The sequence below is a fragment of the Epinephelus lanceolatus genome, chromosome 6, assembly GCF_041903045.1.
Source record: "Epinephelus lanceolatus isolate andai-2023 chromosome 6, ASM4190304v1, whole genome shotgun sequence".
Classification (NCBI taxonomy): Eukaryota; Metazoa; Chordata; class Actinopteri; order Perciformes; family Serranidae; genus Epinephelus; species Epinephelus lanceolatus.
Window position 1 is genome coordinate 18,383,983 of NC_135739.1, and position 18,024 is coordinate 18,402,006.

The 18,024-nt window shown below is 41.5% G+C and overlaps 1 protein-coding gene and 1 long non-coding RNA gene across 15 annotated transcripts in view; one reads left to right on the forward strand and one right to left on the reverse strand.

Annotated features, from left to right (window-relative positions):
* The window catches only part of elavl4 (ELAV like neuron-specific RNA binding protein 4), a 107,898-nt gene extending 99,717 nt beyond the window's left edge, over positions 1-8,181 (forward strand). For 10 of the 14 annotated variants that reach the window (XM_078168743.1, XM_078168745.1, XM_033621663.2 and 7 more), the window contains 2 exons: positions 406-444; positions 3,542-8,181. In XM_078168743.1, the coding sequence (XP_078024869.1) occupies positions 406-444; positions 3,542-3,869 (367 nt within the window). In that variant the 3' untranslated portion in view covers positions 3,870-8,181. The remainder of the gene's footprint in view (positions 1-405; positions 445-3,541) is intronic. The other 4 variants (XM_078168746.1, XM_078168744.1, XM_078168753.1 and 1 more) reach the window with 1 other exon arrangement.
* LOC144463666 (uncharacterized) overlaps positions 1-18,024 on the reverse strand; it is a 142,238-nt gene that overhangs the window by 64,867 nt on the left and 59,347 nt on the right. The window lies entirely within an intron of this gene.

Here is an 18,024-nt window from a genome sequence, read left to right on the forward strand (position 1 = left end):
CTATGCTCACGCCCTGCTGCCACTAGTGCTCTGTATGTGACTGTAATACTGAACTGTGACCAGTCCACTACTGTAGTGTTGTACAACAATAAGAGTCACACCTACAGTAATGTGCCGGTAAGACTCTGCTCTGGCATTAGCTAGCGCAGGGCTGTGCTGAAGCCCATGAAGTGGCGCAGTGGCCAACCGAGCAAGTGCCGACCATACTGATGGTACTGTAGCTTCATTAACCGATGATAGCATTTTCTGGTGGGGCTCCTCAGTGTAATGGGCCAACTATAGATGGGTTTGTTTGTTCTTGAGTGAGGAGGACCATGCAGTTCCTACAGGGACTTAACATTAGTTCCATTGAGTGAGTCGACCATCTGCCCACCATTAACCCCAGAACCCTCCTTCTCTTTACAGGCTGGACAATTTGCTTAATATGGCCTATGGCGTAAAGAGGTAATTAAAAACTTCACCCAATGCCAGATGTCCATGTTGACTCAATGATTTTTCAATATCCTTTTTTCAGTTCCTTTTTTCCTTTAGTTTATGTTTCCTTGTATTTTTGCAGTCACTTTGGGTTTGACAATTTGTTCAAGGTCAACTGCATTTTTGGTTCTTTGATTTGTTTGTTTGTTTTTTTCCCACGTAAGCTTGAGTTGGTTTTCAAACCCTACCAACCACCTAAGGTGTAAAAAAAAAAAAAAAAAAAAATCAGAAAACAATCAGTCTTTGTTTTCAGTGGTGATGAATTTGCTTTGTTTTGATTATGACAAGTGCTGGTGTTGTTTGGATTGTTTTGGGTTGTTTCTGTGTACTGAATGGATTTTGTTCTCTGGTGTAAAACTCCTAATTTCTAGGTGTGTTTTTTTTCTACCGGATTCAGGTTCTCCTGCCTTGTCACTCTACAGCTATAGCTTGGGAACAACTCTTTAGGAGCAAAATTTGAATCAGTCACTTCCTTCATATTGATATTTCCCCACATCATCATCAGAATAAAACCTACTTTTAACTAAATACAGAATCCTTTATGTAAATGTACATCTGTGCAGTGGAAGCCATGACAAAATTATATATTGCCCTAATTTCTTGGCAGCACTAGCTGAGATGAGGTAGTGTTCAGCGAGGACACGGGATGAGGCTGGATGAACCTGGATCCCTGCTGGAAACAGGAAATGCTGTTTCACTGCAGACAGCTCCAGCTTTGCTCGGCACTGCTCTGCTCGAATTCCTTCCTTTTCGCCTCCATGTTTCATTTTGCTTTTCTTGCTACCATGGGTCTTACATAACCCAGAGCAGCAGCCACTGTGGTGATAGATGTTTCATGTGCTGACGGTGGCATCTTGCATGTTGCAAGCACAGGGGACCATCTGAAGTCAGCTTAGCAACTCAAACAGAGATGAAGTTTCACTGTAGCACGCAAGAAATGTTCCCTTAGCAAGTTCCCCTGAAAAGCTGTAATTTTGCCAAATGCAGGAATTCAGAATCTAGTTACAGACCGATAGCGAGGCAGTGTGGTATTCCCAGGTTTAACCCTTAGTGTCGTCCATTCCCAGTAAGCGCTGTGGCCTCACTCTGAGTCTTTACATAATTTTCTGAAAGTGAAAATAGTGTCCGATTCAGCCGCCGTGATTGCAAAGCACGCCATCCAGTCAGAAGTGCTTTCCAGTGATCTGAGGTTATTATTTGAAAGGAAAGAGAAGAAAGGTGTTAAGAGCTGGAGATGGTTGGCTTTAGAAAGGACAGAATAGATATCTGGTCAGCTACACTGTTGCTATGCAACCCCTGGTCTCGTCTGTAACATTGGTTAGTGTTTGGTCCCGCTCTGTTGGGTACGCTCGCATGCACGTTTACACACATGCACACACAGACACACATGTACATGCAGGCACACTCATCTCCACATCCTTGCAGTGGCAGTGTTAGCTAGCCTCCAAGCCGTCACACTCTCACAAACCTCCTCACATACTCCAGCTTTTGCATATAAATCACCACCAAGTTTTTTCGAGCCCAGCAGGAGAGGCCTGAACGCAGCTGAGCATGTCAGACAAGGCCTCGATGTGATGAAGCCAGTAAAGATTCCACCTGCTTGATGCTGGAGAAAATATTAACAAGACATTGAGGCCATGTAGAGATGTGTGAGACAAAGGATTTGGAACCTTTTACAATGCAGATTGCTGATGCAGTACTCCTGTGGTGAATATATAAATCCCCTTGTATGTCAGTCATATAGATTTATGATACTATAATCTATTTCATTTTGTCTTAATCATAAAGAAGGATATATACTAATATAATTAGTATTATTAGCTGTTTAGTAAGTGCAGAAAGCCCTTACCGTCAATAAGCTAACCACCCTGGGTGCTTGTATTAGCGTCCGCAGCAACCACAATGGCCAGGAGCAAACTCTGCATGACCAAAGTCATGCAGGAAGGTCGTAGTGATTGCTGGCCATATATAGTCGCTGGAGAGAGAGAGGGGTGGGGGCCCTGAGCAGCAAGCAGTGCTATCGATCAGTGCCACGAGCTCTGGAATAGAACAGAACAGAACACCCTGCAGACTGCGGGAGGAGTGGGAGGAATACACTTTGTACCTTAATGCCACTGGGCTGTAAAGTGCTTCCATTTTCCATTTAGTTTGCTCCCTCTTCCCTCCCTCCCTTTCCTTAAGAAAGCAGCCTTCTCTGAGACAGCTGCAGCAAAGCGGAAATCTCAATTAAAGCACACCCAATAATGCCTATAGTCGTTTCTTGAAGAGAGGTGGCATAAGAAATGAACCTTTTTATCTCATTTACCTTTTATTTAAAAGTGGGGAATTTTTTTTCCTCCTTTCCCTTTCCTTTGAGCGGAAAGGCAATTAAGTGAAGTCAACTGAGGATTCAAATCTCTTGCATCACAAGAAAAAAAGGAGAAGATTATGAGGCGAATGAGAACAGATTTAGCAGGCTGGTGCATGATCTTTGATGGATTTCTAGCAACGGTTTAATTCAACAACTTCCTGCAATTTAGCTCCTAAAGGAGCCACTCAAGGACACAAAGCGAGAACCTTCGTCTGCGTCTCCTTCAGCAGAGATACAGCTCAGCATGCAGCGCTGTCGTCATTCCTGACAGGAGGCCTCTCAGAATTGAGGAGCTCATTTAGTATTAACTATGTAGACACACATACAAACTCATGCAGTTAAACATGCACGTATAATAAACATCCAGGCATATGCGTCCTAATTTATCTGACGTTATGTATTTGGCTTGGAGATCAGTTTTTTGGTTCGTTCAGTTGACTGTAAACCTTTAACAGATGCAGTTTTAGCGTAATATAATATGGTTTTCGACAGTAGTGACTCATTCAGGTGAGCGTCATGGCAAGCTTTTAGTTATGGAAGGATTCTGTTTTCAAATCTGGCCCTCAAAAAACAAGATGGAGACAGCTTTTCCACCGGTTTACGGCCATTTCATGTTCAGTAGATGCAGACATTGAGTTCCACTGTATGCCTCAACCTGCTCAATTAAAACTTGCTCTTCTCTCTTTCCCTTTCCTTCTGCTCTCCTTCTCCTCTCAGGTTCTCCCCCATCACCATTGACAGCATGACCAGCCTGGTCGGCATGAACATCCCCGGGCACACGGGCACCGGGTGGTGCATCTTCGTGTACAACCTGTCCCCAGATTCGGATGAGAGCGTGCTCTGGCAGCTGTTTGGGCCCTTCGGTGCGGTCAACAATGTCAAGGTGATCCGTGACTTCAACACCAACAAGTGCAAAGGCTTCGGCTTCGTCACCATGACGAATTACGACGAGGCGGCCATGGCCATCGCCAGTCTCAACGGCTACAGGTTGGGCGACCGCGTCTTGCAAGTCTCCTTCAAGACTAACAAGACACACAAGTCCTGAACTTTGACAGGTAGAAGCAGTTGCCCCGCGACTTTGTCTGCTCCCAAATTGCCCCCAACCTTTCCCCCCACCTCCACCCGTCCCTTAGCCCCTTCAGTCACTACCACTACCACCCTACTACAGCCATCCGACACAGCAAACTCCAACCGGAACACAAAGCAACCGACAAACCATCAAACAAATTGAACTAGAAATGGCTTATATTATAACTTTGGACCTATAAGCCAATGTTGCCTAAGTATTACAAAAATGAAATGATGAAAATGTTCATGAGTTTTGGAAGCTCCTGTGATAATGCAGGCTTCTCTTTGTTGTATATTCTTTCTGTTTGTTGTGGTTGTTAAAATGATTTTTCTCTTCTGTGTAAACAGTAGCAAATCCCTGTATCCCCTTATTTCAGAGAAGAGAATGTCCTTTTTAGATTGAAACCTTTTCTCTGTCTTGATTCAGGATTTGTTTTTCTTTTGTAAATCCGGATCCACTGTCGTTAGTATTATATATACCTCCCTGTCGGTGAAAGGGAGGGGGCTCTTTTTTAAATTGGTGAACCATTCATTCATTTTTAGTGTGTATCAAAAACTTCCCCTTATCGATTATAGATGGGATTCCACAGTCCCAGTAACTCTGATGTAGACAAAAAAAAAAAAAGAATTTCTAACATTGTTTTTGTTTTGTATCGCAAACAAAACATAATGTCTTTCCTCACAGGGGTTCAGGGAGATGGGGCGAGGGAGGGGATGGGTTAGCTTTCCTGATGACACGTTCAGTAATTTAAGAAAAAAAAAAAATAACACTGTTGCCAAAGAGAAGATCTCTTTGCTTGAAAAAAATGCGTTTAGAAAAAGATAAAAATAAAGAGAAAGAAGATCTATTTTTATAAATGATAATTAAAATAATAATTATTGAAGAATTTTTACAAGAATCTGGATTTGAAAAAAGAGAAAAATATTTTGACTGGCTAACTAGGGGGGGCCGGGGCGGGAGGGAGGGGGCACCACCTTGTCTTGTCGTTCTGCCGTGGTACTTTATAGGATCAAAGGTTGTTTGTTTTTTGGGGACTCCAAGTTGGCAGGTTTTGTAGATGGAAGGGATGCAAACTGAGGCAGGTGATTTTGGTAATTTTTCACATATGTACTAGTGCGTAATTATTCAACAGCGATACCCAAAAGGGAAGGGAGAGGGGTCTTTCCAAGGCCTAACCATCCTTATAGTCCAGAGCCCAAAGCAAGAAGACCCTTTGTCCACTTGTTTTCCTGTTTTTGTCATCAGTCAATATGGGATATCAGTAAATAGATATATACACATCTATCCATTTAGAGAGCATACTATACATTATCTATATCATTTTCTTCGCTCTGCGTTTGTGAACTTACATTTGAAAAGAACTTCCTTTTAGCGATCAACAGTAGGTGCTATACTACATTATTCACATATCTTAAATATCCAAGTTTGTTGTTCTATGTGTTGTTTAAAGAAAAAAAATACTTCGATGTTGGCATTGAATTGAGCTGCTGTTCTTTGTTTAATATTTGTTTATTGTTGGCCCAAAAAATCTGGTGAGACTATTTCTTTGCTGAACAACCAGATAAATGAAATTTGGGCCTTGTAAGAATCACTGAACAAATCTTTATTTTGTATCTTTTTTGTTTGGCTTGCTGACTTTTAGGTTACTTGCTGAGCGTGAAACGTTTGTCAAAACTAAATGATGATTAGCTAGTTCCGTTAGTCTAGATATTTGTTTCCTTATAAAGGATCTATGACAACTGTGTCTTTATTTGCTGTGTACAAATAGATGATATATATATACATATATAGTCTACATTTGTTTTACAATATCTACTGTACTATATGAGTTGTCACTGTTCTTTTGTTTGAGCTTGTCTTTTTCATATGACAACTTATTATGAAGTGGTGGTTCAGTTACTTAGAAAAACTTGTGAGGAAACTGTTCAATTGTTGTCATGTTGCTTGTGGAGAAAAAAAAAAGATTTGGATTAACTTTCAGTTAGCTACCGCGGCAAAAGAAACCGAACAAAAGCTTAGAATATAACTGTATTTGTTTATCAGTTGATTTACTTCTCTATTTTTTAAACTATTTATTTTTCTATTTATTTGTATTTATTATATATTTATTAATTGATTAATTTATCTGTGTATTTATGTATTTATTTGTTTCATTGTCTGTGTATTTGCGTGATTCTGGTACAGGGAGGGGGCGTTTCTGAGCAAAAGGGAACAAAGCGACTAGTGGAGAGGCTCTTCCAGTAGTCCACTGCACTGAGAGAACTTTTAGTACGTTTGTGCTTTGTACCAATATATCAAAATTACAATATAAAAAAATCTAAAAGTCAAGAAAACTGAAAAAAATGTCTGGAGGGTTGGGGGACGCTCTTCCCTTATTACTAGAAACAGTTACTCGCTATGCATAACCTAGTTAATAGTTAAATTTGCTATTGCTTTTTTCTTGTCTTGTTAAAATGAAATCTTTAGATCTTTTTCAATAAAGTTTAGTCTTAATAGAATGTTATAAACAGTCGTTCTGGTTCAATATAACCTGTGATAAGTTTGTGTAGTTCTAAAAAGCCACTCCGTCCACACCCTCCCTCCACTTACTACCGCTTTGTGATGAAACCTTATGCAAAAATGTGGGTCTGAAAGCATAGTTTTCAGTTTTCAGTGAGACATTTTATATAACATTCAGCTCTTGGAGGCTTGGGCAGATACATTTTAAAAGGAGCAAATGCCCATTGTTGTTTGAGGGTCATTCATTGCACTGGACTAAATCGGTCAAAATCACTTAAGAGTCAAGACTTATTTTTAAAAAGGTTCATCATGTTTTCAAATGACATACCAACAAATCTTTAAAAATGAGAAATTGTTACCATTGCACACCAACTGTTATTTACAGCAGTTGTTGCTATACTTAAGAAGTACTCTGGAGGCATGAAAAGGGATTGTACCGATTCTATATTTTATATACTCTAATGTGATATATATTATATATTTTGAAAGGTGAAAGGTAAGGGAATGGTTCCAGAAGTATAAATATACGGAATTGGATTTTTTTGTTTGTTGTTAAGACTTGAAAACATGAAGGAGGTGTGTGGAGAGCATTTCAAACACTCAGACGCATGCTCGCATAACTCCATCCCTCTCTCTCACACCTCAGTCATCTGACAGGCCGGGTCATCCTATATCGTCATTTATATCCAGTCATCATCAACTGCGCCATCCAATCACATAGTTTTCTAACGTCATAACGGCAACAAACCAACCAACCCACACACCAACCAACCAGACCCCTTCATGCTCCCCGCCGCCGTCGGGAGCTTGAATTATGCAACGACCCCAGTAGAATGTTGTTCTGATGTGTGAACTAATTTCCTACACTGTATGACTTTTGAACTCTTACGATGCGTGCCTGTGTTCCGCCTAGACCCTGTGTGCACGTGTGTGTGCGCGCGCGTGTGTGCATGTTCGTATGCATGTTCCTTTCTGTAATTGTGTGCGTGTTGTGCGTTTGTCCTCATATGTTTGTTAGCGTGGAGTACATCCAAACGTGCGTATGTACAGTATATACATATGTTAAGTGTTTGTGGATTACGTGTGTGAGTGTGCATCTGGGTCTCTTTAGTGCACATATATACAGACGTGTATGTGTGTGTCTCCCTGAGTGCATGTGCGCGCGCGTGTGACAGAGATAGCACGTGCGGTTGCTCAGAATGTGTGTGTGCGTTTGTGTGTGTGAAAGTGTGTGCATGTCAGGGTGTTTGAAACATGGGGCTGCGTCACCTCGCTCTATGCCCAACCCCTATGGCTCACACCATCCCCTGTAGCGCCTTATAGTGGCAGCCTGCCAGTAGGAACAACGCAGCCAGTAGTGGAGGAGGGAAGGTGAACAGAGGAACTAGGCTCTTCTTGTCAGTTTTCATTTTCCTCCTGAGACGTGTTTGTTTACTATCTGAAAAATCTATAAACGAAATCTTTAAAGACAAAAAAGACGAAAAAATGTTCACAGGGCCCCATGACCGCGGCTCTCTCTACTCTCTCCTGCTTATGTTATTACTTAACAATTATCAATGATGATTATTATGATTATTATTGCTATTATTCTTAGTATTCTTATTCTTATTATTAATCCAATTACTGCGATGAATGACTTCATGTTATCCTTGCTAGTTTAGGTCATTTCTGAAACTGGAAACAAAATAAAAATCTTGCTGTAAATGTTTGTTTTTTCTTTTTCATAAAACTGTTGTGTTTGAATTATTTGTACTTTTGAATGTTGGGACAATAAAATGAGGTGTTAAGAGCTTGGATGTTTCTTGTCGTGATGAATGGAACATTTAGATGTTTCACACTGCATACTAAATGTGGACATCTTCCTGATATAGTTAAAAGTAATTTTCCTTTTCTTATTTGCTTCTTTTTATCTACCCCTCCTTTGTCACCTGATGGGGATGTTATCAGCCCATTAAAGGTCTAGTACATTGGTTCCCAACTGGCGGGTTACGGTCCAAAAGTCCAACTGGTCCATTATGAATGGACCCAGTTGGACTTGCAAACGTGTCAAGTTTGTAAAAAACACACTTTATTTTTAAGTACAGAGAATTTCTGGCACAGAGCTTTTATTCTGAGGTGCTGTTTTCTGCTGTAGAGTGAGTGGCTAACAGACAACTACAGCAAACTAGCTCAATGACGTGGCCAAATACAAGTATAGTACTAAATGTATTTAATTATGTGGATCTTGAACTAATGACTAAGGAGAAATCTGGACCCCGTAGCCAGACCAGTTGGGAACCAGTGGTCTAGTGTGTAGGATTTAGTGGCACCATGCAGTGAGGTTGCAGAACTGAAACTTCCCGTGTGCCAAGCGTGTGTGAGAGCTACAATAGCCAATGTGACAACAGGAAAACTCGAATGGTCCTATGTAGAGCCAGTGTTTGATTTGTCAGTTCATTGTAGAACATCATGGTTGACACTCTGGGCGAGAACCCACTCCGTATGTAGATATAAGTGGCTCATTTTAAGGTAACGAAAACACAAAGATTATTATTTTCAGGTGATTATGAATTACTGAAAACATAGCTATGAATATATAATACCATTTCTGCCAATAGATGTCCCTAAATCCTACACACTGGACCTTTAAATGGCCATTATCTGTGTTTATAAACCTCATAGATATAGCTCAGTAGGAGCCTGATACACCTATTGGTATAGGTTTAGAAAACTATTATCAGCTCAGCAGTTATTACCACTTCGTTAGCTTTCACTTTCCTTAGGTTTAGGTGCCAAACAGCATGGTTAGATTTAGATAAATATCATAATTGGGCATAAATATTGGTTTCAAATTGGACTCGAAGCCCAGTCTCGTAGGTGATAGTCCTGTGGCTTACTCATCCACCAGCCCCTTCTGTCAGAATTTTTCATTCATGGTTTGATAAAGGCCTTCTCATCCTAACAGTAGGTGTGTCAGGCCCATACTTAACTGTATCTAAAAAACTTCTGCGTTTATATGACAACGTTATTGAAACGATCCCCGTTCACACGGAGCCGCAAAATCTACTAGAAACGCTGTAGTATGCACACCAGGCCAATGGGTGGCAGTGTAAATTTGCAAAGCAACACCACGGCATGACGCCATGACGCCATGCGCCTGCACTGAAGCGCCTTCCTCTACAACACGGTGATTACAAACCAAAACAAAGAAGACACGATGGTGAAAGCATGCACAGATAACTTTGTCTGGATGGACGACAAGGTGGAGTTGCTACAGTAACAGATCTACACTTCACTTCAAATCAACAGGGTGAGCAGCACAAACAGAGCTCGGCATTGTTGTTGTGACGGTCGGCTTGCCTAGTGATTGGAACCGTAATGCACATGTGCAAAAAGTCTCTGTTTTCAGAGGAACTGCATATTGCAAGTTTACATGACAACAGAGACGCTGACGTTTCCAAAAAGTTGCACTCTGGAACCCATTTTCGAATCGTTGGTTTTCGGGCACCCGAAAACGCTGCTGTTGTGTAAATGATCGGCCAAAACGCAACTAAAGTTTACCGTTTTTCAGTTGAAATCGTCGTATAAATGGGGCCTAAGACGCTTAGAACACTGACGCTGATAACAGCCATATAGACTTCATCTCATTGTTTAATGAAACATAAACCTGTGGCAGATAAATTGTTTGGGTCATTTATCAAGAAAAAACACTAACAATGTAATTTATTATTTTTAGTAGTAGTAGTAGTAGTAGTAGTAGTATTATCCTCTTAATCAATTTATTTTCGTCTTCAGTTGATCTATTAAAACCAAATTAATATAGACTGGGTTGCCGCCATGGGTGAGGGGTGGGGGTAATTGTTGTGTACCACTGTTCTTGTTACTTATGTTCAAACAAAAACAAAACAAAAAAAAGTGATAAAAAAAAAAAAAAACTTAACATTTGTCAGTTCCAGTTCATCCAATTTAAGTACTGCTTGAATTAAACTATTAGTTAATCCCAAAAATTTCAACAGATTGATCATAAAGATCTTCAATAACAGTTGCATTCGTAGTATTTTGCTCTGTCTCTTGACACGGGGCAAGTTCAAATTAGTAATACAGTACAGCAGAATTAACTGCAACAGTAAATCACAGATTTAATCTGCGTTCACTGTGACCTTTCAGCTTCTGAGGGACAGTCACGACTATGAGGCAGTAACACTGCAGACATAAAACGCAGTGCTGATCTCAGTCAGCCCTCGAAGGTGCTGCTGTAGGACAGGAGCGACGAATCAGTGAGATAACACTGCCCCCTGGATCTTCACCAGAGTATCCGAGACCGTTGTGGCACAATGCAGCCTCTCGCCATGTAGGAATATCTATGGTCAATATGTGCTTCTCATCTCATCTCTGATCTCTCTGCTTCACAATACCAAACTTCATCAGCCAGTCCTGAAAGCACCTGAAGCAAAGGGACGAAGAATCAGGCCCTAGAGGATAGAGAAATACCACTGCATGCGGCTCGTCACCACTGCAGACCACATCTGTTCATCAATAACAGTGTTCTCAATGTACTCAGTAATGTCCAGTGATGTGAGCCCAGCTTCACGCCTTTATAATCCAAATCACACTGGAGAGCATTACAGCGGTTGTGGAGAAGATGATGGTTGTTAGACTGTGATATGTTCAGCCACTCTTGTCTTTCCTCTCCTGTTGTTAGCCACTTAATGATCCTCCACTCTCATCAAGGAGAAAGTAGATGGGGAGGACATGAGTCAGCATGTGCTTTCAAGTCCCCTTTGAACCAACTCCTCGGGGGTGTAAAGGCAACAGCTAGTTCAATAAACAACTGTTGATTTCAACTTTAATGTGGTGTTGTTTTAGAAGGAGCCTGTTTTACTCCACTGTGACTCAGACGTGGGTAAAACAAAATGCAGTGTGAGAAATAAATCACTAAAAATATCTCACGCAAACAAGATATTTAAATTCCAAAGGAAGTGAAAGTGCTCTCGTTACGGAGAGTTGTTGGGTTTAATATGGCTCACTTCTCACCATATTCTGTCACCAGGTGCAACCATATGATGCTGCCTCTCAGTTTCTATATAAACCACTTTTCATCTGCCTGGGTGAGAGCTGATCACACTCGCTCCATGGTGTGAATGTCAGCATCCTGCCGTGCTGTGATGTAGACGGCGGTTCTGCCAAATGACAAGCATGAGCCTCACAGTCGGAAGCATATTATTTCATAAGGAGCTACTTGTCTTTGACAAATCTTCCGCAGTCAAATCTTTGCAGTGGGGGAGCTCTTGTTGCCCTCTAGCTCTCCTTGGTACACACTCTGACATTAATGGGATACCTCTCTTCACCCCTTTGTCCACTTTAGAGATTTCACACCGCCTAATCAAAAGACTCTCAGCTTCACTTCATGTTATTTATTAACCGAGCCGCTCTCAGATGAGTGCGCAGTCCACTTCATTTTCTGTTTTGGCAATAACATGCTGATCAGGCTGATTGGACTGTCTGTTTGATTATAAAGTTTGTTTTAATGTGTTATATCTTCTTACTGTACTTCAAGACTTTTAGACATTGAGTTGCAGCAGCTTTCTTGCTTAGAGCCTTTTCATTTCATGTCCTCTTTGTAAGAGATAGCGTCATGATAGCGCCCTTAGTGAAGCCTAGTTCTCACATTTTATAGAGTCACTATCTACTAAATGACTGAATGTTGTTGTGGAGTGAACATATAGTATCTGTTGCATGAATAGTGCCTACACTCAGCGGTGCTCCAAAGGTGGGGCAAGGGGGGCCATGACCATGCTGATAGAATTGCTTCCCCCACAGATTTTCAGTTGCCCCCTCTGAATTTGTGGGGGCGCCACCGCCTAGACCATAGAAATAGAGTGAGAGTAGAATGGACACTGAGCTGTGTGCTGTGGTCATTTGACTAGTTCAAAAGGAAATGGCAATTGATGTTAGTTGTTATGGTAATAACACACGTCAGTGGGCTGTAAAGTGTGTTACAATCACTAGTCTGAAATATAGACCCTTTTACTGTTAGTGAAGAGTACTAATAATTTTTATTTGGTGGGCGGGGCTTAGCTGGAGGCAAAAGAGGACTTCACAGACATTAGTTGGCGCTAGCTAGCAAGTTCTGTTGACTTGTTTTAGACAGTGGAGGAGGTTGATGCGAGTGGTGCGTTAGGAAATACTCATTCCAAGTAACAGAGTGCACTCTGGCACAAACTGGACCGGTCATAGGTTCAGAGTGCTGTCTGAATGTACTGTTTGGCTGTCCAGAGCACCGCACACTAAAAGTAGCAGAGCGCCAAGCACAGTGAATGTGTGATTAACTTAACTGTTTCTGTTTAATTCATTTAGAAATATAACGCTCCGTTTCTTCGACCAACAGGGCTCTCATTTTAGTGGAGAGTGTTAGACTGAATTTACAAACACACCATGTCAGGTCACTCACTCTACAGGACCGCGAGTGTTACTTGAAGAAGTAAACACTGTCCAATGGGACCAGACTGGCCGACCTGTATGCTCTCACTCAATAGATAAATGATGTCACAGGAAGCTTTGTGGTTGATTACTATGCCAATCTCACAAAGGAGGACGATACTTGAACAGTTTCCTCCAGTTTGTTTTGCTATCAAAGCCAACGTTAGCTAATGCGCTAAAAAGTTAGCATTATCGAGAAATCCATTATTCCTACCTCCCCAGTTTCTGATTAGGTGGACATGATAACCCTTAATACATAACGTTATTCATCCCTACAACAGAAAATACTTTTTCTCTAACCTGATATGAAGTGTGCGCTGCACATGCGAGCACTTTTTATGATCGCCTCTGTCCAGTCCTTTAGTCTTATCACATTTAACCATCGTTGTCTTTTTTTTGTTGACGAGCAGTGGCAGCTGTTATGTGATAAGATTTAAGTTTTGAGCCATGGCTCCTTCTATTCTGCCTCCCAATAACACAACAAAACAATATTTTAAGACTCCTATGTAGCCTACAGCCCTGTGGTGACGAGTCGTGTTTTGCCTCCAGCTAACAAACTCACGTTATTGTGACATCAGCCCTAAAAGGGTCTATTAATGAACAGAATTTAATGATTGATAATAGAAATATGAAGCAATTAAATCCAGTAGTCCTAAATTCCTCTGTAGCAGCAAGGCAGTGGCGCAAGTGCACAAAAGATGCCACTCTATAACTGGTACAACTCCACTGCTTGTTTGATCGTAGTCTCTATATACAGACTCTACATTCAGTGAATGTAGAGTCTGTAGGCAAATCCCGGAGATCTTGCCTCCGGAAGAAGAGCGGAAGAGCCCTGGTTTTCGGTGCTAGGCTGTTTGTAGTCCGCGTGATATTGATCAATCACGTTTGAGCTGGCTGCAGTTGTTGCCAGGTTAAACGGTCCGTGCGGTGAACTAACGAGGCGGAACATAATTGGCGTCACTGCAAACTCTGAATCCATTGCAATGGTTCCGCATATTTACTTATAACCGAAGTCGGAAACGGAAATTCGCCTCCTCAAACCTGAATGCCAAAAAATCGGGGGTCTGCCCCCAGAGGCTGTATCGCTGTCTGCCGGAAGTCAGACGCTGAATACAGCTGATGGGTTCCGATAATGGTTTGGTCGTTAATGCAAAACCTCACCTCAGTGAGTCCACAACTTGCTTTATATGGAAGTTCATACAGAAGTTACCATGTTACAACGATGCATCTAAACCTACAGCTGTCACAGTTCACAATGGCCTGACCATTTGTTCATGTTTTAATCCGACTGTCTGTCTTTCCACTCTGAGAAATGGTGTTTTTCATAGAAGTGTATTTTTTCATTATGTTATTGGAGGTCTATTTTAGAATAGGCTCTCTTCCTCTATAAAACACTGCAGACAACCCCAATGAATGTGAAACAGGAGTTTGGTAAGTTCTTCTAAAAAGGTGGGTAAGTCTCTTTTTTAAAAGGTCACAGTAGCTAGCTTTAGCCAAATTAGAGACTCTTGCTGGCTGTACTTATGTTTGTATCTCATAGCTTTTGGTTCTCTTGCATTTCACATTGTTGTTGATCTGATGACAATTAATCTTTCCTTCGTGACGTTACATTTAAAGTGCCGGTTGTCACAAGTCTTTGTCACAAGAGACAAATAGTTTTTGTGAACTGATAATTACAAGCTGACATGTCATACAGCATTTTTGTTTTTCAGGCCTTCCTTACCTCCCAGTCCTATCTCATCTCTAAAATATCTCATGAACACTTTTGATTGTTAATTCTAATATATCATCATCCACAAACGACCCCTTAGCATTCAACTAACAACCAGTTCAGAGTGAGAGAAATGGGTGACGATCAAGATCAAGAGAGCACTTCCTCCATACAAACCCAGCCTCCTTTACTGGGAACATCAATTGTTTGTACTCCGGAGGTCACTTAAAGTCTAGATGCTGAACAAATGCACTGGCAGATTTGTATCTCTCAAGTTTAACAGGCTTTTTCGGCATGAGTTATGCAACCAGTGAAGGGTGCCTTCACTGGTGCTGCAACTTCCTTGTAGAACAAGAAACACTCACGAGGGCCTAATAAAGCACTGGATCCCATTCAGGAAGTTTCAGTCCCCGAGGGCTCTGAGTGCAATCTGCTCCCATGTGAAGTCTCTTAATTTCAATGCAATATCTCCAGCACCATGGGAACACACTGTTCTTGCTCAGGGGCAGCATTTTCTTGTACACACAATCTGTCGCCATGTTGTGACGTACATCGTGGCATCACAGCGACGCACGACTCACCAGTGTGATGCTATATTGAGGTACTCAGCCATGACTGACCAGAGTGGGAACCATAAGCAGAATATACTGAAGCAAACCAATATGAGAGAGGAGTTGGGCCTCAAAGCTTCCAATCAATGCCTTGCTTGTGATGACGAACTTCTGAAGAAGTATTCACATGTAAATTTTTCTCTATGCAGGCTTCTTGCTGCATACAGCTGAAAAGAGTGACTCGTTCACACTCTCGACTCGAGCACCGTGGAGGAGCTGCAGCAGGGGGTCTTGCCAATCTTTAAGTCGGGTAATAGTGTTTGTGTCAGTGCAGAGAAAGAACCCATGCTGTGGTCTATCGTGATGTAAAGAATCATAAAGAGGTGAGGTAAAGTTCAAGAGGTATTAAAACACATACAGTGATCCTTGCTGACTTTAAGTCAGTCTGATGTGTTGTGATGTTTAACATGAGGGCTCTATAAGAAGTGGCTTGCAGTGGTGCCCATCCTGACCCAAATAAATTCAATTCTTAATGTGTGAACAGCCATTATGTTAGGTGTAAGTTATTGTTATGTAGGTGATTCACTGAGCAGTTATTGTTTGTTTGCATATTTGGCTGACGCTAAGGCTATGCTGTATGAACCTTTGTTCTTAATTGGTTCTGACTAATGAGTTAATTAGCATCTTATATTGTCAGGGTGCTGTAACTGTTAGCCTTGAACTCTTGCATTGTATATTAACATACAGATAACTCCATCCCTGCCATCTCTTTGGAAACTATTTCTGATTTAATGACACTGAATTAAAGATACAGTATCCTCTAGGTCTGTAATACAGTTAGTAAATTATTGCATGGGGTTAGCTGTAAAGTTAAAGAGAACCTGTTATGCTCATTACCAGGTTCATACTTGTATTTTGGGTTTCTATGTGGGTTTTAGTGTTCAAAAACATTTTACTTTCCTTGCACTATTTGTGCTGGACACCTGTATTCACCCTCAGTTTTGAAATGCTCAGTTTTAGTGCCTGTCTCTCTAGGCCCCCATCCCCAAAAAGCTTTGCCTGAGCTCTGATTGGTCAGCATCAATGGCGGTTTTAGGGGGGGGCCAGCAGGGGGCAGTGCCTGCACCGCCGAAGAATCGGAGGGGCAACACGGAACGCAGAACTAAATCGTCTCAACAGGTTGCCAGTCGGACCACTTAAAATGTCGCACCCATTGGATTATGCGGAATACACCACACAAGGAGGAAAAGGGCACAAGTTTTCTAGTGTATATATACAGTGTTTCCCATACACTGACTAATTTGCCCTGCCATAGTCTCCAAAAATCCAGATATAAAACGCCTCCGGTAAATGAACACCACTCTGTAGCACACCAGCTGGAGCACCTACCAAATTGTCTGAAATGCCTTTGGAGACGGCTTATGGTAGAGAAATGAACATTCAATTCACGGGCAACAGCTCTGGTGGACATTCCTGCAGTCAGCATGTCAATTGCACACTCCCTCAAAACTTGCAACATCTGTGGCATTGTGCTGTGTGATAAAACTGCACATTTTAGAGTGGCCTTTTATTGTGACCAGCCTAAGGCACACCTGTGCAATAATCATGCTGTCTAATCAGCATCTTGATATGCCACACCTGTGAGGTGGGATGGATTATCTTGGCAAAGGAGAAGTGCTCACTAACACAGATTTAGACAGATTTGTGAACAGTATTTGAGGGGAAATGGTTCTTTGTGTGTATAGAAAATGTTTTAGGTCTTTGAGTTCAGCTCATGAAAAATGGGAGCAAAAACAAAAGTGCTGCGTTTATATTTTTGTTCAGTGTATTTTTTGAGTGTCACAAAATGACTTGTTTAACTATCAGGATTTGATCCAATTGGTACAATAACATTCCAAAAGTCTAGAAGAGCCACTCCATTAAATAATGAAATTAATCTTAGTTAAAGAGCTAAAGCTGAAATTAGCCACTCAGCTTGTGAAAGTCTCTAGTGCGCTTGCTCTATGGGCCCAACAATGCAGAAGATCTGAGTATTTTAATTCCTGGGGAAGACAAACTCTTTTGACTGCATGCACCACTGAGCAACTTTCATAGGAATGAAGTTAGCCCTGCCCCCTACGCTGTATCCAGTTCTCCTCAGGTATCCATAATGACCTGGCCAAGAATCAGCCTGAACTCGGCATGCTGGATGAAATTAGCTGTGCCGGGTCTGTTGCCCGACTTGGCTGAAACTCAGCATGAGTGACGCCCCAGAATTGGACCAAATTAGCTGACCCAATTGCAGCTGCCAACACTGCCATCACTGGGCCGTTATACATCTATGGTTGCTGCTCCATCATTGCAGCAGAGAAATGACTGAGTATAGCAGCGATTTCTACCATGAAAAATCACCAATAAAAGCTTCTAAACACAACCACATCTTTCAGCGTGAATCTTATCCGAAATTAACCTCCCTGGTGACCAAGATTACACATTTATCTGATGTTAGCATGTAGCCACGTGTAGCAGTGTATGTAATGTGGACACTTGCAGTAACAGGCCTGACGCAGATGACCTAAAGAAATTCGTTACGAGCTGATGTCACCTTGTCTCGAAAGTAGAAGAAAAGATATTGGATACAGAGTTTTCATAAAGATATAAAGCCTGAGGGTTTTGCTCACAGGTATTACATTTCCATATGCTTACCTGAACCAGAATCGGCCTGAACTCGGCATGCTGGATGAAATTAACCGGGCCGGGTCTGGTTGCCTGATGAAAAATCACTAATAAAAGCTTCTAAACACAACCACATGTTTCAGCATGAATCTTATCCGAAATTAAACTCCCTGGCGACCAAGATTACAGATTTATCTGATGTTAGCATGTAGCTACATGTAGCAGTGTATGTAATGTGAACGCTTGCAGTAACAGG